This window comes from Protopterus annectens, chromosome 9.part0 (assembly GCF_019279795.1).
Source record: "Protopterus annectens isolate FY-2018-M chromosome 9.part0, PAN1.0, whole genome shotgun sequence".
In the NCBI taxonomy this organism is placed as follows: Eukaryota; Metazoa; Chordata; order Ceratodontiformes; family Protopteridae; genus Protopterus; species Protopterus annectens.
Genome location: NC_056743.1, coordinates 985,878,839 through 985,903,827, shown reverse-complemented (window position 1 = coordinate 985,903,827; position 24,989 = coordinate 985,878,839). Strand labels below are relative to the sequence as shown.

The 24,989-nt window shown below is 37.5% G+C and overlaps 1 protein-coding gene across 1 annotated transcript in view; it reads left to right on the top strand.

Annotated features, from left to right (window-relative positions):
* The window catches only part of ERBB3 (erb-b2 receptor tyrosine kinase 3), a 708,562-nt gene that overhangs the window by 628,929 nt on the left and 54,644 nt on the right, over positions 1-24,989 (top strand). Inside the window, exon 23 of the mRNA XM_044083747.1 lies at positions 3,569-3,715. Within this exon, the coding sequence (XP_043939682.1) occupies positions 3,569-3,715 (147 nt within the window). The remainder of the gene's footprint in view (positions 1-3,568; positions 3,716-24,989) is intronic.

Genomic DNA, 24,989 nt, shown 5'->3' with positions numbered 1-24,989 from the left:
ACACACACACACACACACACACACACACACACACACACACACACACACACACAAACTTGAGATAACCTAAAACAAAGGTTATCCTTGCTAAGATGCATGGTATAGCCTGTGGTTTTATTAAGTGCTGTCTGGCTTTTGTCTTATTTTTATAGCCCTTTCAGCTGAAAGCTTTCAGAGAACATTTTCTCCAAGCCATTTCTCTTTATCAGATTGTCTGCTAGAGACATGAGAACCAGGCAAAAAACAGCCAAGCATACCTTTTTTACTAGAAAAAAGCCTTATATTATTCAATATTAATTTTCATTTACTTGCTTTCTCTTAAAATGTATTACTAGGTTTAGCCAATGGCCTTAACCCAGTCATTTCTCTATGCAAGAATGAGAAAAAGCACACTATTTTTTTTTTGTCACGCTCTTTTAACCAGATGTTTTATATAGCAGTACCTAGATTTCTTAAAACTGAACAAAAAGAAAGAGAGAAGGGAGAAAGAAAAAAAAACAGGAGCACATATGTACATTTAAGTCCCCATTAGACTTAAAAATAACTGAAAAAATACTTTACAGCATGCAAACTAAAGTCAAGCACTATTAAAATAGTACTATTAACAAACATTTTCTTAACTTACAATTAACTTTTCCCTCCTCTTCCCCTCTCCTGAGTGTTTTTCTGAACATTAATGACATGAAGTAGGGCATATGTTTTAGAGTCCCCTACAAGCTTAACAAAGTCCAAAAAAGTCCTATATTTCCAGGTTTTCTTGTTCTGTCATGTTTCATAAATGTAATTATTGCTTTGTAGTCCCACATTTGTCAATTTTCAAGTTATTTTATTCTCCAAACATTAATTCATAATAATTATATCTAGATTTTCTTGTTCTATTCCTGTTCATCTCCATCTCCCAAACCCTGTCTCTGCTTCATTTCCAATGTACTCTCAATTTTTCTAGTCGACTCTTGTGCTTTTTCCCTCTTTCAAGCATTTTCTATTGAAACACTGGAAAGGATTTCTCTGGCACAGTCTCTCTGTGGCCTTTATTACCTGAAGAACACGAAGTAACTCACTTTTGTTGGGCAAACTTTTGTATTTCTTCCTTAGTATGTACTTCATCAAAAATTATTTTGTTCCATTAGGGTAAAGTATTTTGAAGGTAGCTTGGTACAGCAGTTTGAATCTCACACACACACACACACACACACACACACACACACACACACACACACACACACACACACACACACACACACACACGCACACACACACACATGTCCCCATACCTCACAACTGCCACTGCTGTCACAGAATGTTCATGACTTTGCATTTCACACTATCCTGTCCCTTCTCCCAGACCATACAGTCAATCAAGAGTGCCAGACTTTAGAGGTTCAGTCATTGTATTATTCATTTGTAGTTTCTTGCTGCAAAATCTGTTCTTCTAATAACTTTTTAAAGTGATTTAATGTGCTATTTAAGAAGTGTTCCTGGTATCCAGTGTTCCATCCCACCCCAAATATTATAGCCACTGCTCATTGGTCTAGTGACAGTTGAGAGGTATGAAATCCTCCCACACAAACACACACACACAAACAAACACACCACTGCATCAAGTACATCCCCTTCACCCGATCGTACTCACACACAGTCACCCATTCAACACGCACCTACCCTACCTATCCCCGAACTATCCCCTTTGACAGTAGTGTGACTTGATTTTGCCCCGATATTTCCAATGATTGCAATAAACAACACTGTGCAAAGATCACTGAATCCCAAATTTTCCTCACAATTGTTTTTTTTTTATTATTATTTGGTTCATTTTGGTAAGTAATAGATCCAATTTTATCATCCTAGGTGGGTTCCGAAGGAACTTCCATCCTTCTAAGTGGGTTCCAAAATAACTTCATCATTCTAGGTAGGTTCCAAAAGTACATGTTTCATGTCTGTTGCTTATACAAAAGCCTGCACCTGATTGAAGTGGGTGCTGGCATGCTGCAGTCTCCTTATGGTGCAGTAAAGTCAGGTGACTCCCACTGTCACAGTCTGAAGACAACCCTGAAGAACCTTGGTCATCTGTTGCCTTTGTGTTTAACATTGATATGAATACTGTGTCTGTAAAAATTACCATGGTTCAGTAAGGGAAACAATGGCCTATGTCATAAATGGCAGATCTGTTTGAGTTAAAATCCCAACAACTGACATAGATCTAGAACTGTTTTTGTTAACAACCGTTAGCACTGAATTGTTGCATTTGCCATTTCGTGTACCCCCCCGTGCACAGTACCAGATATATTTTGTTACTTTTTCTGCTCAGACTCTTTTAACTTTTTGCTCATTCTTAATGAGTGTCAGAAAAAAGTGCATTGTTACTCAGTTTCCAGACGTAATTATTTATTTATTTATTTATTTATTTGACATTTGGTAAACAGGAAAGTCCGACTGGACGGATATTATCCATTTTCAGTGGAGGCCTAGAGAGTAATGTTCCACAAAAATAAACAGTATCAGCAGTTGCACAAGAACTTACAAGCAAAAACAGAATAAATTCATACAGTGTAACTGAAGCACATATACAGCAGTGGTAAAAATAAATATTACAGAATTCTACTGCAATTAGATGGTATTTCCAATTGAGAAATGAGTGAGAGAATCTAGAGATATACTTTATTTAGTTAAGCAAAAGATAGGGTAGGAAGAAAATAGGATGAGGAGACTAGGTGTAATAAGTTGGATAGTTGAGGATTACAGAAGGAAGGGCAAAAGTCATAGGAGGCAAAGGATGATGAGCAGAAGAGGGTCAAGAGAAAACAAACTGTTGCAAATTGACAGTGATAGAGCAAATGTTAGGATGGTATGGAACATGAGCATATCCAAGAGTTGGAGAGGTGCTCTTTTAGGAGAGATTTAAAGTTATAGTAATTAGTGATAGATCTGATGGGAGATGGAAGTGTATTCCAAGTCTTGGCTACACAGTGAGAAAGGTAAGAGTTACATGTGGGAAGATGAAGTTCACGGAAGATAATATAGTAAGAGGGATGAAATAATTGGAGAGCTAGAGTGATTGTAGATTATTTTGCGTGTTAATAATAATAGATTAAAGGTGAGCTGGTGGAGGAGTTCAAGCCAGTTGAGATCTTTTAGTGAAGAACAGTAATGAGGTTTGTGGGACTGGCCAGAGGCAAATTTTGCTATTTTACTTTAGCACTGCTCTAGTTTGTCTTTAAAGGGGGAGTGAGGATATGTTAAAATAGGAAAAGCACAAAGAAGGGTATTTAAAAGATAACTGGTGGCAAGAGTAATTTTGGTGGTTTGTTAGGAATGTTTTTGACCTCTATAACATACTGAGCTTTTCATGAGTCTTCTTAATAGTATTGTTAATGTGCAAGTCAAACTTCAGATTATCATCAGTAGTAACACCAAGTAAGTTGGAGTGTGGTATCACTTCATTTACAGTATTATTAAGTGAGGAAATTTTGAATTAAGTTTATCAAGGGAGTGTTTTTTGTAAAGCATATATGCATGCGACTCTAGTCTAATTTTAATAATAACTCACAATTTATACATTTTTCTACAGGTGTGACAGTCTGGGAGATGATGACATTTGGTGCTGAGCCTTATACTGGAGTACGCTCCCAGGAGGTCCCTGATCTCTTGGAGAAAGGAGAGCGCCTTGCACAGCCTCAGATCTGTACTATTGATGTTTACATGGTAATGGTGAAATGTAAGTCTGCAATTTTTTCAAGAATTTTCTTCTTTGAGAACTCATCTCCTTACTCAGACTGCATTAACAATCTCACATACTGCACCTCGCCTCACTTTTCTAGTTTTAATGCACTGGCTGAGGTATCCTTATAGTGGTAGGATGGGAGACAGGCAGTCCAAAAAATAAAAGGTGACAGTATAACACGGACTCCTTAAACTACAAACTGTTAGTAAACGTACTTGTATAGTAGGGTTTGAGTACTTCAGCTTTCACTTACATACCCTGTGAGTTTGAGCATGTTAATTAACCAAACCGAAGTTCTTGGTTCACTCATCAAAAAAGGAGTAGTCTGCTTTGTGAGTCTTACCGAGTTATTAAAAAAGTATGTATAAATAAGCAAGCAATCATTGGTAATACAGATTTCATTGTTTAAAGTAATAATATTCAAGCGAATGATCTTATAAAAGTAAATACTCCTGATTTATTATTCTTTAGCTGTAAGCAGCTGATGGTAGTGTTAATGAAAAGTTTTAAACCAAAAACTGGAGACGGCAGAACAATAAGCTCCAAATGGCAGGCTATAATCACAGTTCATCTCAACAACATATACCATTCCCAAAGGTGAATAATCTTTAGTTTTCAGGAAATATACTCCAGGCAAAAATGGAATAAACAAATTTATTATAAAAGGCAAGCGCTTTCACCGTTTAAGGCTTCATCAGGCCAATTAAAAAATCCATTAACATAGAAAACACCTTAAATACTTTATGGTGCAATGACAACATTTCCACTTTCAATTAACATTGGGAACAAGAAATAAACATACTCCTATAATTAAAGTGCTATTACCAAAACACTATTATCAAAACAAGCATACTTATAAAAATACACTGTAAAATTCCATTAGTTACGTTAATAAATGGAAAACTTAGCTTATTAGCAAAATATCATACAAATACATTAGAATATATATAAATGAAACCTACTAAATATCTATAATATTAAAAACTTCATGAATGATAAAAAATTTCAAGAAATCTAAACTCATATAAAGACATCCATAAGGAAGATAGAAACTACAATAAGTAAATTATAAAAGTAACATACATACTTAAACTATCTTCCATTCAAACATCTCGATAGACAACATCTTATATGTTTACTTGAGAATACAAACATATAAAATACAAAACAATAAATAAATCAGGCAATATAATGCCAAGCTAAATAGTCCATAAGACTACAACTAGACCTAAAGAATATAAAATATATATACAACTCATTACCTTAACGGTCTACCTTTTAAAATAGGCTTGATGGATACCCTATCATTCAGTCCTGGCGTATTATCTGCTCTAAGCCTAATAATCCACCGACTTTCAAACTCTTCAGTTTTATTCCTAATATCCCCCCTTTTAATATTGGGAAAATTCCTTTGAATCACTTGAAATCTGAAGGTATGGTCTGGAGTGTTACTACAAACATGTTTGGAAAGGGCACTTTTCGAAGATTTAATGTTCATCTAAACCTAAAAAACCTGTTGCAATCTCTTCAGCAGTGTAGGACCTTTCCTCAAATTTCTGTTTAAGCTCAGACAATTCACTTCTATACCCTGAATCACACGAGTGCAAACGAGATACCCTCATAGCCTGGCCTTTAATAATATTTTTAAAAATAAACTTGGGGTGCATACTAGATCTATGTAAAAGTGCATTCCTGTAGCACTCTTTCCTATACACACCAGTATTAATTAGACTACTAGTAGTTCTCTCAATAAATACATCCAGAAATGAGACCCTATATTCAGATGCATCTAAAGTAAATAGGCCGAAGAGATTGCAACAGGTTTTTTAGGTTTGGATCAACTACGACAAAATAGAGCATATCCTTATTTTGCTACTAGAGATCAGGATGAGACAATGTTAATGAATCAGGGTAATGAAGTACATGAGAATAAAATGAAGGTGTGTATTTATTATACTCAAGATGTTAGTCAGGTCAGAGATGCATACCTGAAATTTTGGGATATACTTAAGGTTGATCCTGAGATACATAAGTTGATAGGTGAAATGCCTAGCTTTACGTATAAGAATAAGATGAATTTACACAGGATCCTTTATGGTCCTAATACTCTGGAAACTGGCCCATCTAATGTACCCATTGATTATTGTACAAAGCCTTGCAGGAGATGTAACTTCTGTAAGTATATAAATAGCTCCAATAAGTTTATACATCCGGTTACTGCACGAGAATTTGCTTTCAAAGTACATGCTAGTTGTGTTACCCAACACCTTGTTTACCTTGCCACCTGTACTGTATGCCCAGCATTTTATGTAGGCAAGACTGACAGAAGGTTGAAGGACAGGATCAGGGAACATATTTAAGATATTAACATTAAATCTTCGAAAAGTGCCCTTTCCAAACATGTTTGTAGTAACACTCCAGACCATACCTTCAGATTTCAAGTGATTCAAAGGAATTTTCCCAATATTAGAAGGGGGGGATATTAGGAATAAAACTGAAGAGTTTGAAAGTCGGTGGATTATTAGGCTTAGAGCAGATAATACGCCAGGACTGAACAATAGGGTATCCATCAAGCCTATTTTAAAGGTAGACCGTTAAGGCAATGAGTTGTATATATATTTTATATTCTTTAGGTCTAGTTGTAGCCTTATGGACTATTTAGCTTGGCATTATATTGCCTGATTTATTTATTGTTTTGTATTTTATATGTTTATATTCTCAAGTAAATATATAAGATGTTGTCTATCGAGATGTTTGAATGGAAGATAGTTTAAGTATGTATGTTACTTTTATAATTTACTTATTGTATTTTCTATCTTCCTTATGGATGTCTTTATATGAGTTTACATTTTTTGAAATTTTTTATCATTCATGAAGTTTTTAATATTATAGATATTTAGTAGGTTTAATTTATATATATTCTAATGTATTTGTATGATATTTTGCTAATAAGCTAAGTTTTCCATTTATTAACTTAAATAATGGAATTTTACAGTGTATTTTTATAAGTATGCTTGTTTTAATAATAGTGTTTTGGTAATTGCGCTTTAATTATAGGAGTACGTTTATTTCTTGTTCCCAATGTTAATTGAAAGTGGAAATGATGTCATTGCACCATAAAGTATTTAAGGTGTTTTCTATGTTAATGGATTTTTGAATTGGCCTGATGAAGCCTTAAACGGTGAAAGCGCTTGCCTTTTATAATAAATTTGTTTATTCCATTTTTGCCTGGAGTATATTTCCTGAAAACTGAAGATTATTCACCTTTGGGAATGGTATATGTTGTTGAGACGAACTGTGATTGTAGCCTGCCATTTGGAGCTTATTGTTCTGCCGTCTCCAGTTTTTGGTTAATGAAAAGTTTTGTTTGCATTTCACTGAAGAGCTTAAACTAAGAAAAACATTTTCTCGTCTCAGAATTTGTTTTCATTCATACAAAGATAATTCATATGTTGCCACATATAAGCAAAGTTTGACTTAGCCAGTTCTCCTTTTTTGTGGTATTTTTTATCTTTCATTTTCACAGTGTACCAAGTTTATATGAAGTCTTGCATTACTTTCTTTTGAAAAATCTCTTACTGGTTCTTATGTTTGATTTATTGTATTTCAGATCCTTGGCAAGTAAAAGTATCATACCAAGTTACTAGCAATGTTGTCTTCTTTTCATCCCTGTAGAGCTGTAAAACAATTCTTTATGTGATTGTGTAGCATTTATTGTGCACTGAGAGATCTCATTTCTTGGAATGCCACTTAGAGTGCTGTGTTATTACATGGTGTCAGTCATATCTGAGAGAGCAGCTCAGACTAGAATGATAAGAATCCTGACACTGCTGGCTTACATAGGGAATAAAGGGAGGCATCTCTACATCTAACAAATTCTTCATCTTAGCCAAACAGTTTAATTTAGGCACTGTAGCTGAGAAGTAAAGATGTTTGTTACAGTGTGTTCAAAGATGGCAAGCAGTACAAACCAGAAGCTGTCACTGAAAGGTAGTTTGCTGACTCTCTTGCTAGAGATTCTGAAAGTAAGCAGGAACTCTTAAGTACTCTTTTTGTTGGTAAATGGAAAGAACTGAAAGTGCAACCTGAAGGAGAGTGAAACTCAAGGAATGTCATATTTTGGAACACAAGAGTATACTGTGGGAAGGGAAAAGAAATCTTACCTGTAACATAAATTACATCACTATCTTTGCCCCCACCAGGGCATTCTGGAGTAGAACTAATTAACTATTTGCTTTGGGAATGCTACCACTATGTGAATAAAAGCTCAAAGTACATATTTTTTCACATTTTTGGCTATACAGTATACTGTCATCACTATCACAATCTAATCAAGTTATGCTGACCCTTTTTCTTCCATAATAGTCATCTGTTCTGTTTCATCACACCACAATGTACCACAAAACTTTGTTGTATAATTTCATCAGTTCATCACTGTTTAGTTCAGGGATGGGAAACCTTTTGGGCTCGGCATGTCAAACATTTGTAAAATGCCTATCTTGACCCTGCTGGTGTGTCACTCCCCCCATCGACCAAAAAAGAAACAATTCTTTACATATTCATTAATTAAAAAAAAATACAGCCCAGTTGTGTGCTGCTATGTATTATAAAATAAAAGAAAAATCGGTGACTTACAATAGACAAAATAATATGCGCACTGATAATTGGGCACAAAAAAATCACTGTACTTTTAATAGTAATTTTGAATTAAACTGAAAAAATATGGAACACACTGCATTTGATCTGATTAACATCAATCAATGATTTTTTTTTTGTTGCTGAGTTTTAATAAGTGCAGGGTCACATATTTCTTGTATTTTTGTTCATTCAGTTTCTTTGGTAATTTGGGTGTTGGTGAACGCTGGTGTATCACCCAAAATGTCAGGGTGTGTCACCTTTGACAAGCGTATCATAGGTTTGCCATCACTGGTTTAGTTTAACACTGACATTCACTGAAATTATTTTCAGCAGTTTCTTTTTTGTTTCTATGGCTTGTAATTTGCAACAAGACTTTAACCTTTTTTTTTTCTTTTTCAAATTCATTGCCATATCTATTCCTGAGGAACATGTCGGTAAGCAATAAGGGAACTCTGTAATAATCCCTTTATAATGTCACATCTGCTGTGCCACATGGTCATTGAATGGTATGCCATCTGCTAGACCTAAGGAGTAACACTATATGGTGAGATTCAGCACATATATTTATGTGCCAACAAGTCCTTCAAGGTGTACAGTAGTAGAAAAAACACTAATATTTGAAGGTAGGCATCAAACTAGGAATACCAGATTGTGTAGGTGGTATTCTGAGTTACTTCTCCATACCATACCACATCATACCATACTATAACCAGACCATACCATGGTATGCAATACCATAGCATATCAAACTACTGGGAAAGATGAGTGACATTATTTTTCCCGCCTCACTGAGTGATTACAGGCCAAGTATGCTGGGGAGTCAGCTTTCTTTAGGTTGTTTGTTGACAACATCATTGTATCTATCAAACCTTCAGAGATGTGGATTCCACTTGTTCAGAGGCTGATGTAGACTGCGTAGGTGCTTGATCACTTTCACCTGCTGTCAGGGTGGTACTTAACAATGAGCTTGTGTATGGTAGCTGCTAACCTGCAAAAGCTGGCTTCCCTTCTGTTGACTCTGTTTTCCCAAAGTGCAAGAGAAAGGAAGAATTCAAAAAACACTTCTCAAAACCATGTCACATTTCTGCAGTACTTCTTCATTAAATTCAACTCAGACTTAGTAAACTCAGTTAGTATCAAAAGTAAGGCAACTTGATAAAGACTTTTAGCTGCTTATGATTTGTTTTAATCCTGTATCCTATCTACTAATTGGTTCTCTGACAGAGTAGCCGATGCATGGAACAGACTACCTAATTACATTGAAGCAAGTACTAGTTTAGATATTTTTAAGAACAGCCTGCACACTTATTATGAGAACAAGTGTTTTGGTATATTGGCAGGCTAGAAGGGCATTGATGCCCGTGCTTGAAATATGTGCCTATAGAAGTATATGTAAAATGTAGGTCTAGATGGACTCAGCACAAATTGTTGCCATTACTCACTCCCACTAATTTTTCCACAGATGTTATACACAGTTAAAGTAGTTTTGTTATGTCTAATATAAGAGTATTTTTTCACCAAACATTATAACCACTAATCTATAAATGTCCAAATTTTTGAGTATAGAAACCTTCCCTGAAGTTTTACCTTCACGCACACTGGAAAGCACATGTAAACATGGTAATGTAGGAAATATACAAAATAAACAAAAAAAATCCCCTTAGAAGTGATGATCCTCCTGCTCCTAGATGTGTTATGTTCCATGACTGTTGTTTGTAAGAAGGTATTCAGTCACATGGCAACTTTTGCATATGCTTTCCCAAACTTTAACAGTGTATAAATCATAGCTTTATTCAAGAGACATTAAGACAGTTCTACCAACATAATCAGCTGGTTTAGCTATGGTTTCCGAACTGATTTAAAAATTCAGAAACAAGTCGTACTGACCATCTGTATGTAATCTTAGAAAATGTGTGCTTGTGGGAGAATCCAAAAGTTCATTTCATTTTTAGCATAATCTGTTCCTGAAAGCATTTAAAAGCCATACTTTTAGTAGAAGGAATAATGGAAGAAGGTCGTATTTAAATTAACACATGGCTCTGGTTCAGAATCGATAAGGTGTAAAAGTGTATCATTGTCCTCCATTTCAACAATGGTATTTTGCATAGTGACCCAAGGATTTTTCCTTGAAAAAGTATTTCTGCTTAATCTCTCTAAGGAATATTATATTTATTTGTATGGGGAGTAGAAGCTGAATTAGAAGCCCTCAACTGGCAGTGAAATGTCAGCTTCTTTTGAATCATTTTGTATAATGTTTTATTTATGCTTTGGGTGGCAGTGGCATAACCTTTTATGCATTTCTTTTTCTAACTTCTGAACTAATATCCTGCTTAGCCAACAGACCAAATATTTCCTCCTTATCCTCTGCTACAAGAAATCAGATAATTTTCCCTGAATACCCAATGACAGCAATTAGCTGATCAAAGAGAAGCCAAGGCCTGGGCTAGCTAGAAGAGAGAACTATATCATCTTTGCCTAAATCCTGATATCATTCAATATTTTGCCCAGAAATCATTTTAAAAAAGAACACTAGAAGAAAAAAGGGTCAATTATTACTATGGACAACAAGCTCAAGTACTCTTGAATCCTAAAAAGGTTTAGACAGAAATTAACAGGGGAAAAAAGGACTAACTCTACCTTTTCTATAGAAGGCTTCAAAACTGAATTCACCACCTCATCCCCTCTGCTTCTGCCCCCATGACTCCCTCTCCCTCAGATCCCTATCTCCCCCTTTCCACTGCAGAAAAAAAAAACTCTCTATAAAGTCACATCCCAACCATGGCAGTCCTGGGGCTGACCATCTCTTTCCTTGGTTTATTAAACACTGAAAAGATTTTGTCTCTTTAATGTTTCCCTTACTTAGGGCAGGTTTCCTATGTATCAGGGACCTACAATGGATATAAAAAGTTTATGCACCCCTGTTACAATGCCAGGATTTTTTGTGATATAAAAAAAATGAGATCACAATAAATCATTTCAAAAGTTTTCCCACCATTAATGTGACCTATAACCTGTACAATTCAATTGAAAAACAAACAAATCTGTTAGGGGGAAAAAATATAAAAAATAAAAAACATACAATAAGCTGGTTGCATAAGTGTGCACACCCTTAAAGTAATACTTTGTTGAAGCGCCTTTTGATTTAATTACAGCATTCGGTCTTCTTGGGTACACACCTGCCATCAAGTAAAGAAACTCTGATTAACCCCAAATAAAGGTCAACTGTGCTAGTAGGATTTTCCTGACATTTACTCAGTTGTCTGCTACAGCAAAAGCCATGGTTCTCAGTGAGCTTACAAAGCATCAAAGGGATCTCATTGTTTAAAGGCATCAGTCAGGAGAAGGGTACAAAAAAAATTTCAACAGCATCAGATATACCATGGAACAGAGTGAAGACAGTTATCAAAAAGTGGAGAAAATATGGGACAACAGTGACATTGCAAAGAACTGGACGTCCCTCCAAAGTTGATGAAAAGACAAGACAAAAACTGGTCAGGGAGGCTGCCAAGAGACCTGCAGCAACACTGAAAGAGCTGCAGGAATTTCTGTCAAGTGCTGGTTGTGTACTACATGTGACAACAATCTCCTGTATTCTCCATATGTCTGGGCTATGGGATAGGGTTGCAAGACAGAAGCCTTTTCTCGCACAGAAAAACATCCAGGCCTGGCTAAAATTTGCAAAACAATACATCAAGTCTCCCAAAAGCATGTGGGAAAATGTGTTATTGTCTGATGAGACCAAGGTTGATCTTTTTGGCCACAATTCCAAAATTTACGTTTGGCGCAAGAACAACACTTTGCATCACCACAAAAACACCATCCCTATGGTGAAGCATGGTGGTGGCAGTATCATGCTTTGGGGTTGCTTTTCTTCAGCTGGACCTGGGGCTTTAGTCAAGGTGGAGGGAGTATGAACAGTTCCAGATACCAATCACTTTTGGCCCAAAACCTTCGGGCATCTGTTAGAAAGCTGAAGATGAAGACAAATTTCACCTTTCAACACAACAATGACCCCAAGTATACATCCAAATCAACAAAAGAATGGCTTCACCAGAAGAAAATTAAAATTTTGGATTGGCCCAGCCAGAGCCCAGACCTAAATCCAATAGGAAATCTGTGGGGTGACCTGAAGAGGGCTGTGCATAAGAGATGCCCTAGCAATTTGACAGATTTGGAGCACTTTTCCAAGGAAGAGTGGGCAAATATTGCCATGTCAAGATATGCCATGCTGATAGACTCCTACCCAAGAAGACTGAATGTTGTAATTAAATCAAAAGGTGCTTCAACAAAGTATTAGTTTAAGGGTGTGCACACTTATGCAACCAGCTTATTGTTTTATTTTTTTATACTTTTTCCCCTAACAGATTTGTTTGTTTTTCAATTGAATTGTACAGGTTATAGGTCACATTAAAGGTGGGAAAAGTTTTGAAATGATTTATTGTGATCTCATTTTTTTTATATCACAAAAAACTGGCATTTTAACAAGGGTGTGTAAACTTTTTATTTCCACTGTATTATTATACCTCTACCAAAAGCAAAGTATTCCAAATCAATTGAAAAGTTTTGGGGCAAACTCTCATTTCTCTTATCTCATTAAACTTTAGGAAAGAGCAGTATGTAATCAAACATTTGATTATATTCTCAAATACAGCATCTTTAAAAATCAGCAAGAAACCAGCATGTTTGCATCTCTGGCAGAAACACACTCGCAGTGCTCATACGTTTCTCAGACACTATTCTCACTTCCATGGACTCAGGAATTCTAACAGCTGCTTTCTTTGTAGATCTCACCAATCTTATTATGTAGTCAGCCACAACCTATTAATTAACTGCCTCTACCACGGGTCATTCAGTCCTTCTGCAGTCAATTGCATTAACAGTTATTTTTCAAACTGGTCTTTTGATATCAAAATCAGATCTAACCTTTCTTCCAAAGCACCTCTTCTATTGGAGTATGGCAGGGGATGGTAGTCAGTCTACTTCTCTCCTGTGTGCAGGAATTCACTCCCTCTGACCTAACGTTATCTGGTTCTGTCCTTCATGCTGATTCTGTCCCTCAGAGTTCTCACTGTTTGGCTAAAGTCCAAGGAAATAATCCTTGACTGGAATGAAAACAAAGTAATGATCTTTGGTACCAGTACTAGACTAACTTCCACCACCATTGCATTCTCTTACCTCCCAAAGCAGCCAGATAGAAATAATTTCTTTATGCAAATATCTGCTTACTTATCTAGATTCTTACCTCTGCACAACCAGCCATATTACCTACCTCAAGAACAAAATCAACCACTGTCACTTCTGCTATTACAAAATATCTTGTTTCCTTATACCACAAGCATGTGAAGCGATCAGAAAAGTTATCCTCCATATCCTGATCAAATATGGGTTCACCTTTCTCAAATACTCTGTAGTTGAAAAGATATCCACCATATCCACATCAAATATAGGTTCCACTTTCCCACAAGCTCTTCCGCCCAAATCCTTATAGATCTACAAGTCCTTAATGGTCATATCTGAAGGCCCATTATGCTGTTACCCAACTCAAACCTTGCTGGAAATCCCTCCATGAGACCAGCTCTCTTCCAGATAAGTAACTGGCAAACTTTAGTCTCTTTATATTTGTTCACAAAATGATCACACAAAACATCTCCCCTTAACTAGCCTCTAAAGTTAATGTTGGAAGCACACCATATAATCTTTGATCTCAGACTAATGCAGCCCCCTCCGTTCTGTACAGACCCACCAAATTCCCTAGGATACTAGGTTTTCTCTATTCTTATCCATATCTCTGGGAAGAATTGTTCCCTGAAGTAAGGAGTAGTGCAGCACAAATGAGATCCATTGCAAACTAAATGCTTTATTAAAAACATTTTCATACCTCTGTTTCACACAGGTCATAATAACTTAAGATCTCTTTCTTTTTGACACATTTCTATCCTGCCACCTTCTTCACTGTAATATAAGCCCATTAGTATCAATTTATTCTTCTAGCCCACCCCAACCTGCACTGACCTCTCACTACAAACCTTCTTCAATGCATTGTCCTTTCTTATACCTTTTCTCCAGCCTAAACTTACATATTTTGCCTGCAGGGTTACATATATCATTCAGAGTAAGTCTAATGCATTAAATGATTGCCGCGTTATGAATTTATTGTTGCACGATGAAAAATTGTTCTTTCTAGAACCTGCTATAATACTGTTTGTTGTAAGTTCTTCATAGTTTTGTTGCTATGTGTCTGTTTACTTGAGTAAGCACATAAACATTTCAAATGCTATACGGCCCTTCTAACCTTAGCTGATGTGCTTATTCAGTTATTGTATGTATTACCTATGCATACTGTCCTGCAACATCTGTATAAACTATGTGCTATAAGTCTTTCTATATTGGAAACTGCTGTTCTTACTTTTCATAAAGTTGGTGCTGTTTGAGCACAGGCAATGACTGAAACTGGTTATTCTGCATCAGTCCATAGCCCTGGCAAAAAAAAAAAAATAATAATAATCAAATCTTCCTTAGCCAAAACATCTCATTCATTCTTTGCTAGAAATAAATCTGGTTGTATGTATCGCAAACAGAAAACATGGATGGAATTTGTAAAGGTTATTGTGACGTGTACATTAGCTGTACACCACACTGTAACCTCTGAATTCTTACAAAGCCCTAATGTGGTGCTGCACAATGCTTTTGCATGAAGATGTACAGCATGACATGGGGTTGTCTCTGTGGCCATGCTGTATGCTAATGAGGCAGTTGGGGGGAGAGGCATATGCTAATTAGCCATTTCGTCTCATCTGTGGATCCAACACTAGGAAGCAGAGCTGGATAAAGCACTAGGTGACCTATGGAGTAGCCTAGGGCCCACTGGCTTGGGGGCTGCCACAAAACTTAACATTTCTTCTCTTAAGAATGGATGCTATATGCGTTACATTTCTTCTTTAAGCACACATGCAGAGTGGATCTTTAGTCGCAAACACATTTAAACATTAGAACAGAGTGCAAGCACAAATTTTATTATTGAGTTATGCTGTTGCCAATCCAGACAAATCTGGAAAAGGGGTCATCATAGAGGTGTGTGTGTGTGTGTGTGTGTGTGTGTGTGTGTGTGTGTGTGTGTGTGTGTGTGTGTGTGTGTGTGTGTGTGAGTGAGTGAGTGAGTGAGTGAGTGAGTGAGTGAGTGAGTGAGTGTGTGTGTGTGTGTGTGTGTGTGTGTGTGTGTGTGTGTGTTTCCCAGTTAGGGATGGTAGGTTGTTTAACTAATTTAGGCTCAAACCCTGTCCTGTCATTACAGGACCTTAGAGCCTGAATCCTCTACACCAACTGCCAAACTGTCATCAGCAAATGCATTTCAAGGACTGTTAAGTTTCAGGGCATTTTCAAGAACTGTTGAGTTTATGTGCATTTTCAAAGACTGTTGAGTTTCTGTGCATTTTCAAGGAATGCTGAGTTTCAATGGAAGAGAAGTTTGTTCACGCTAAGTCTGTTATCAGTGTGTAACTGTTTTGTTTAGTAGGTGGCCATCATCAGTGTTTGTGCTGTAAATTTTAAAAGCAGTGTCAGTTGCAAAACATGTAGCATACTTGTCTTTGGTGCAGAAGGCTGAGGGCTCTACTTCCACACCATGTAGATGAAGTGTTGACATTGCAGTGTCCCCTTTAAAGGGGGTGGGGGTGGAGTGCTGTACTCCTGAGTGTGTCCTCCTTTGGATGAGATGCCTAGTAACTATGAACCTGTTGCCAGTTTGGCAGTCAATCCCTATTGCAATATCACCAGCTTACCTTTTTTTTTTAATGTAACATGGGCAGTTTATTCTACAAGGGCAGCAGGCACTGAATTTGTACATGAAACACCAAAATGTAAAGGTGTTTGCCAGCAGCAACTTTTTATTAGTTATAGAGCTCTTTACTCTGTAGTTATTCAGATGACTTTTACTTCTGCAGAGATTGTGTATATTGATTGATATTAGTGGATTGTAATGATAGATATTTGAGTGGCATTTTTGGTTGAAATATTCTATAATGGGTAGTTTTGTGGGTGTATATTATGTTATCAAAAAGCCATAATATCGAATTTCTTTTCATCAACCTGTAAAAGTCGAACTCTCATAATAGCGAAAACCCGAATGAGCGAATTCTTTCACTGGGAAAGAAATCACTAGCCTTACCACAAACTACACACTACTTTAAACATAACAAAGTGGGGGGCTTCACCCCTCACACCCCCCCCAATTTGAGGGGCTGTGCTCACACACACACACACACACACATACACACCCCTTACTAAATGTACCAATTCCGAGATCACACTACAGTGGGGAAAAGGGCAAACTCACAAGGACGGCCAAGCGGTTTCTTTCCCAGGAAAAGAATTCACTCATTCTGGTGCTTGCTATTATGAGACTTCGACTTTTACGGGTCGATGAAAAGCCGTTCGATATTACAGCTTTTCGATAACGTAATATACACCCTAGTTTTGTCATTATTGGTTCATAAGTTTTGTTTCATTGCTTACTGGAAAAATGTTCAAACCTACAAATTTAAAACACACTCTAAAAAGGGGTGCTGTATTATACAAGGAATATAATGTAATACAAACAGGATGGTGCATCAGAGAACACATGCATGTCAGCATGGTCTGAAAAAATGTCTGAAAGGGGCCTGTGGTTTGAAAACAGCCCAAAGTTAAACTTAATCTGCCAGATGCATTTTCTTTGAATGTGAATTTCAATGCAGTTTCAATGAATGTGAGTTTCTAGGACAGAGATTCTTATTTTAAATGCAAAGTCTGTTTTCATTGTGAGACTGTATTATTTTGTTTAGCAAATGGCTGTCAGTATTTCTGCTGTTAAATTTGAAATACAAGTTTAAAATTTCTGTAATTATTGTAGAAGTAAAGAAGAAAATAGTATGCACACTGACAGGTTTGAGTAGTGTGCATGGTAACAGGGAGAAAGAGGCAAGGAATGGGACTCTGGAATGGCTGGGGGTGCTGCTGGGACGGGCCCTAATCCATTACCCTACCAAGAGCCCCATTTGACCATGATATAGCTCTGCTAGGAAGGTATCTATGTGATGAGCAATTCATGGAATCATTCGGCTATGTAGATTAGCACTGCCACTCCTTGCACTTCATAGTAGTCAGCACTGCCAAATTGTCATATTTATCCATCGTAGTACAGGAATTTACTGAGGAGTTTAATGGTGGGGTAGAGTTTGTGTGCTTGAGTGTACATAAGGGGCTGCATGTGTGAGTGTATGTGAGACCGTCTGCCTAGAGGTCGCAAGGGGGTTGGCTAGGCATGTGTATGTTCATCAGTAAGTGAATACACCAAAAATCTGAAACGCTGTAAAAACTCTCGAAACACCAAAAACCAAACAGCAAATCCAGTCCGGAGACCACCACAGCACAGCAAATAGCAAACTCACAATAAGGTAAACTAAAACCACGATTTATTAACGTGCAAACAATATAAAATATATCACACATGTTTTCGTCGATCAGCACGACTTCCTCAGATAAAATCACAAAGCACACTGTGATTTAAATAATACACATACTAAACAGTAATTAATCAATCAATTATACAATAATATAATTAACCAAATTTGTAAAAAAGATATCTTGAACAACCATTAAAATACAATAGGTATGCATAATGCTTATTGAATACTAAAATAATCATACTGAATAGAATTACAGTATGTTATTAATCTCTCTTAATCGCACCTGTGTGATTATTATTTTGGTATATGTAAAATTAAAACCATGAACCAAAATAAATAAATAAGTAAGTAAATAACCTAGGTTCAAAACATACATTTTTATGTTATTAAAGAACATTAAAATATGTATAATTTATATATATTGAAAGTATGTATTAAATACGCCTTGCCTTATGCTTTAGGTAAGGTACAATAGAAATAAATTCATTTAACCCCGGAGCTTGGTTGGACTCTAAGAGGATCTGCCAATAGGTCTCCCTATGAGCTAACCTGACCTCCCAGGGTCCACCTCTTGTGTCCTTAGGGACAGTTTCAACTACAAAATACAAAAATTTGGCTCCCTCACATTCAGTAGTATGCTTGAATAATGCATTTTTAATGTTAGATTTAACTATATCGTATTGATGTTCATATATTTTAATTGTGGTTTGCGATGCCGCGCGGACATATTTGGCATATAGCCAAGTATACTACTCCGGTGGACAAACAATTGGAGTACCCTGTGGCCTTGATGTCCCTGTTTCTACTCTCCAGGTATACATGATTATCCTGGACTAGATATTTACAGGATGAACAATGCCCACATTTGTATGTTCGATTCTCTTCTACGAAGACTGAAATGTAGGCTCATGCTGTTCCAGGACCCTTTTCATGTTGAATCCTCTTCTATATATAGTCTTTAATTCCCTGTCCTTAAATGAATTTAAATCTGTAAGTTCCTGAAACATTTGCCATTCTTTCTCCACTATGTTCCTAATATGAGAAGCGTTGATGCTAAAATCGGTGATAAAAGTAAAATTACCAGAAAACATCCCCTCTGTATTCTTACGGGAACAACTATCAGTCTCTCCGCACCTCTTACCCAAAATGGGGCTAAATCTGGTATCACGTGCAGCCATGACTTCATCTTGTACTGATTGGACCAAATCAATAGGGTAACCTCTTTCTAAAAATAAAGATCTCAGGGTGTCACATTCTAATCTAAAGTCCACATCCAAGGAGGTCATCCGTGAAATTCAGACAAACTGTGAACTCAGGTAGTGTAGATAACCGTTGGAGAAAGTAGGTTTTCTATAGATACAAGATTTTACCCCTTCCCCTTCCTTAGTAAAGGTCACATCCAAGTAGTTGACACTATGATAGGATATTTGGTGGGTAAATTTTAGGAAGGTCATAGTAGTGTGTATATACTCAATGAAGCTTTCAATGCCCTCCACTGGTCCGTTCCAAAAAATGCATATGTCATCCAGAAATCTGCAATAATAGTTCCAATTGTTAGAAAAGGAACTATTCATAACAAATTTCTTCTCCCACATATACATACTCCGGCCGTCTGTTGAAAATATTCACCAGCAAAGAAAACAAAGTTGTTTTTCAAAACCAATCCTAATAGTTCAGTAACTGTATGGACGTCGTTATTAGTAATATGAGGACACTCCCACAAAGCTTCCTCCACCCAATCCAGTCCTATGTCACTAGGAATAACTGAAAAAAGATCAACAACATCAATTGATAGGAATACTATTTCTTTTTCAAATAAATGGGTGTGGATGTTTGAATCTTTAAGAATATAGTCCTGCCTTCCCCACAATTCCTTGAGTTTCCAGTCTAGATATTTGGAAATATTGTGTGTCTTGGACCCTTGAGCAGCTACAATGGGTCTCAAGGGCGGGTCCTGAGGATTTTTATGTATCTTGGGCACCCCAAAAATAGAGGGTACCCTAGGATCGGGGTTATTGAGGTAGGTATAGGTATCCATTTCTATGACCTCCTGATCAACCAGATCTTTGATTGCCAAGTCTATTTTGCGATAGGACAAATTAATTTCATTGATGGAAGCAGATGTATACTTGTCGTAGTCATGTAAGATGTTATACATCTTTGCCTGATACAGGTTTTGATCCATTAATACGGTTCCACCGCCCTTGTCTGGTTCCATAACTCTCAAGGAGGAATCTTTACTTAGTTCTTGTAGTAATGTGTTTTCTTCCAGGCTTAAATTGGCCACATATTTATCCTTGGCCAATTCCTTCCTAAATTTTGTCTCAATTCTGTGTTCCAAGTTCTTAAGCTGTGGGTGGAGTGGGGGGTTAAAAGTACTAGATTTTCTTAAGTGTAGACTGGGGGTCCCAGGTGTAGCTCCCAGTAGATTTTCCAAATTAAGCTTGCGAATAAACAGTTTCAAATCCAGGATGGTATGTACTAAATTGCTACGTCTGTTAGGGACAAATTTAAAGCCCTTGGTAAAAAGCTGGAAACAAGCGTCAGAAACTGGGAAATCACTATAGTTGTAAATATGATAGTTATCCTTAGTATGCATAAAATATTCACCTAAAGGGGTTATAACATGTTGTTCTACTTCTACCAGTCCTGTCTCCTGTTTTTCTTCCATGCTCGGGCTGGCCCCCCTCCCCCTCTCTGCTCCTGTGGGGCTCTGTCTAAAGGATGATGGTCCTCTGTAGACTGGTGTCCCTGCTGACGTATACGTTCAGACCTATGGGGTAAAAATTCCCCCTCGTACCCCTCTCCCTGTAATTGTTCTGTAGAAAACACCTCCCCCTCCTGGTCATCCAAGACTATAGGATCTGGAACGTTTCTATTGACTGGATATTCACTGTTATAGTTATCAGTGTGCCATCTGTTGTGTGGGGGATTAGGGTACTGCCGCCCTTCTTGATACTCTAAAATATCCCTCCTTAGCTTCTTGTATTTGTGATTGAGCACTGTTTCACAGTGTTGATCAACTTCCCTCCTTATATCATAATATTTGGCAGCATCAAATAATAAATCCTCAGTAATACATTTATGGTAGTTAGAAATATCATGTTGTAGTTTTAAAATTTCCTTACTGTTTTTCTTCACAATAGCCTTAACAATACTTAAACCACATTGATCAAAAGCTACAATTAGATCCTTATGAAATTCACTACCAGGAAATACCTGGTTAGGATATTTATACACTCTCAAACCTTTAGGCACAATGCCTTTGCTGAGGCATTCAGTCAGATACAAATTGTCCAGCTCCAACGTTTTATATCGGTAAAGAGCATTTTCAAGAAGGCGCTGTGTTTCAAAATAATTGCGCCTGTCCCCTGCATGTCAGGCCCCCTGCTCGTCGTACAAAAATTTAGGTTTGGTGTGTATCCATTCCAAAAAGGTCGATGTGGGTTGAGCTTTCCCCTCGTTAGAACACCGAGGTGAAACCGTGGGTGGATGTAAAGCAGTTTCACGTAAAACTGCTGGAGTACAATGAAAGTCAGTTCCGTTGCTATTTTCTTTCTCCGTATGGACTTTAAATGGGTCTGTACCAACTGAGTCAATAGCTACAGGTGGAGACATTTTGGAGTTAGTAACCAATTTCAGAATTTCCCGTTGTTCCACGATGATGTTATTTATACCTTGACCTAAAGGTGTTAGAAGATTGATAAGGGCTGTGAGTTGACCCGTGAGCTGCCCAAAACTGTCCCTTTCGGACCTGTATATGCCGGCAGAGTTAGACCTCTGTCCATCGCGCAAAGTGGAAGAGCCCGGACTGGCTTCCATAACTGAATACACCAAAAATCAGTAAGTGGGTTCATCAGTAAGTGGGTTCAGGAGTGTGGGGTTCATTGGGGGAACATTTTGTGTGTGTGTGTGTGTGTGTGTGTGTGTGTGTGTGTGTGTGTGTGTGGTGAGGGTGGGGGCTGCCATACCTGTACACACCATTATGTAAATGAGCAACACCTGCAACCTGAATTGTGCCGGCAAAAAACACTTGCCACCAGGGACATGTGCACTAGGATCGGGGTTAGCCACTGAACATCACGGATACCTCTACCTAATCATGTTATAATGCCACTTTACCAGTACAGAGATCAAGTATGAGAGAATAGTAGACACCAGAGATATCTCTGCTTACCTTAAGGGCAGTTTACCAGTACAGGGATCAGGGGATTGGGCAACACTAGACACCAAAAATATCTCTTCGTGCTATAATGACACTATAGCAGCATTGGAATCAGAGGTGGGGAGAACACTAGACAGCAGGGATATTTCTCCATGCCTTAATTTCACCTTAGCAGTACCAGGATCTGGAACAGCTAGACATCTGGGGGACAGGATATGATGTACAACTCTAATGTCTGGCATAATGTTTGACTGCAAATTTCTGTGATCCAGTAGGGCAGGAAATGGAGACAACAGGACATGTAGAAAACTCAGGGGCAAGTTTAGGGTCTGTGGGTGTGGGTGAGTGTGTGCGTGTGTGTGTGTGTGCGTGTGTGCGCGTGTGTGCGCATGTGTGCACGTGTGTGTGTGCGTGTGCGTGTGTGTGTGTGTGTGTGTGTGTGTGTGTGTGTGTGGGTATGTGTGTGGGTATGTGTGTGGGTGGGTTGGGTATGTGTGTGAATGTGTAGGTGTCCACACGTGTATTGGAGAGTGTATGAGGGGAAGTGCTTCTGCCTTTCCGATGTGGCCACCAACCACAGTTAACTACCATGAAAGTGCTGATCTGCACGTCACAGTAGTTATCTGTGATTCATTTAGATAGAAATTAGCCTATAACGATGTCTTTCCTGATTGATTGTAGCTAATGTGTACTGCATTGCGACCACTAGGCCTTTTTACCAGGGATCCTGTGTCTCTTATTCAGGATGTTATTAAATCCTCAGACATATTTAAGTTGGCAAGAAAGCATGAATAAACACTAATGAGATCAAGATAACTATGTAGTGAATGGTGGGAATTCTTTGAGGGAATTTAGGAAATAACAAACCAGGCTTCCTATATCTTGTAAGTTTATAAGCATGTATATGAACACACATGAAAACTAATGGTAAAAATATTATTTGTTCTGAGTGTTGTATCTATTTGTCACCTTCCTCCATCTCTTCCTGTTACCCTGGAACCCTTTTGTTAATCAGCAGTCCATCATTTGCTTTAGTAACACATTCTAGTACCTCACCATCATTTTCCCAAACAGTATTTCCGTAAGTCTGAGTGCTTCTCCTTCTATTTGCTACTTGTAGTCTTTCTCTTGTCATGTTGCCAAAGTGAAAAAGGTTTTGACAGTGATTTTATTTTTTAGTAGATACAACTAAAATCATTCACTTTTTTCACGTTTTTGTTCCTTAGTTTACTTCAAGCAGACAATGACAATCAAAATGGTCACATCCAGTTAGGAGGCTGATTTTGCAAAACAAATTCATATTGTCATTTTGATTACAAAAATAGAAGTAGATTTCAAAAAGAAAATGAGGTTGTCACATTTATGGCATATTTTAAAAAGTGGTTATATCTGAAAGTTTCAAATGAAAATATTTAAGATTCCTAGAGTTAAGGAAATGCCATTATACAACGACCCCCCATTAATATTCAAAAACGTGCACACTGATTGGTCAGCGTGCACGTTGTAAGTCAGAGTTATAGTAATGGAAAAAGGTCCGGTCACCCGGACTTTTCCCATTACTATAACTCTTTTTTTACAGCAACGGAGAACGCAAGATCTCCATTGCTTCACAATGTCTCACTATGTTAAACTCGTTTAACATAGCGAGACAGTTTGTAAAAAGCAACGGAGATCTTGCTTTCTCCGTTGCCTTTTTCAAAACTGTCTCGCTATGTTAAATGGGTTTAACATACCAAGACAGCTTTAAAAAAAGCAACGGAGAATCTCCGTTGCTTTTTTTAAAGCTGTCTTGCTATGTTAAACTCCTTTATGCATATGCATGTGCAGTACATCAGAACTGCCGCAGAATACCAGACAGCTGCGGAAGGGCAGCAAGGAGGCATTATACAATGCCATTATTTAAGAAAAGTAATTATTTTTTTTCTTAAATAATGTCATTATATAATAACAATAACCACTTCTGGTGTGGGTAATGCTGGATTTACCCACGGTTGGCTTTGTTTGGCCACTCGGGCTTCGCCCTTGTGACCAAACCACACCAACCATGGGTAAATCCAGCATTACCCACACCCAGGCGTGGGTTATTGCTAGATTATCAGACTAAAAGCTATGTTAGTATTTTCAGTCTTCTGACCCAAAACGTCAACAATTTTTATAACGATTCATCACAAGTTCAAGCAGGAAACATTTTCTTGCCTGACAGAGAAGATGATTTTGCAAAGTAAAACAAATCCTCCTCGGTGGAAAATGTGTTTTGATTTGAATCTGAGAAACTGTCAGAAGAAATTGTTACTTACTACACTGTGGATGTTTATCTTTCTATTTATCTGTGTGTATGTCTGTCTGTCTATGTATCTAATCTTTCTATCTAATTCATTTGACATTTATAAGATTGTCTTTGGAAGATAAAAGCAGTGTTCATATTTGTAGTATTTTCACCCACAAATGGATCTACTTTGAAATCCTGATGCCCATATAACTGATGTTAATTTACGCAAGACGAAAATAGCGAAAGATGAAATACCCCAAAATTTCCCAGGGTAAATAAACACTTGCCCAAATGCAAACGAAACACACACCGAGGTAAGTAAAACCCACCTGCTGCAACCCCAGCCTCACCCTATCTATATATACCAACTCCAGGATCACACTACAGTGGAGAAAAGGGCATGTTGGGCAAGTGTTTATTTACCCTGGGAAAATTTCGCCATTCAGGTATTTCATCTTTGGCTATTTTTGTCTTGCGTATATGAATGTTGGTTATATGGGCATCAGGATTTCAAAGTAGACCCCCACAAATACAGTAAAGCATCTATTGGATGCTGTAATTCTATAGTGTCAACATAAGCTAGAGAAAATTTCCAATGTCGGTTGAACTGTGTGTTTGGAGTGGGACAGAAACATTTTGCTCTGAACATGGACGTGGCAATTATAAGTTAATGTAAAGCTCTAGAAAATACTCTGCTTGAGGGGTTTGTTGTAAATTATCGGTACTACAGGGCTGCATTTGTCATGTGAAATA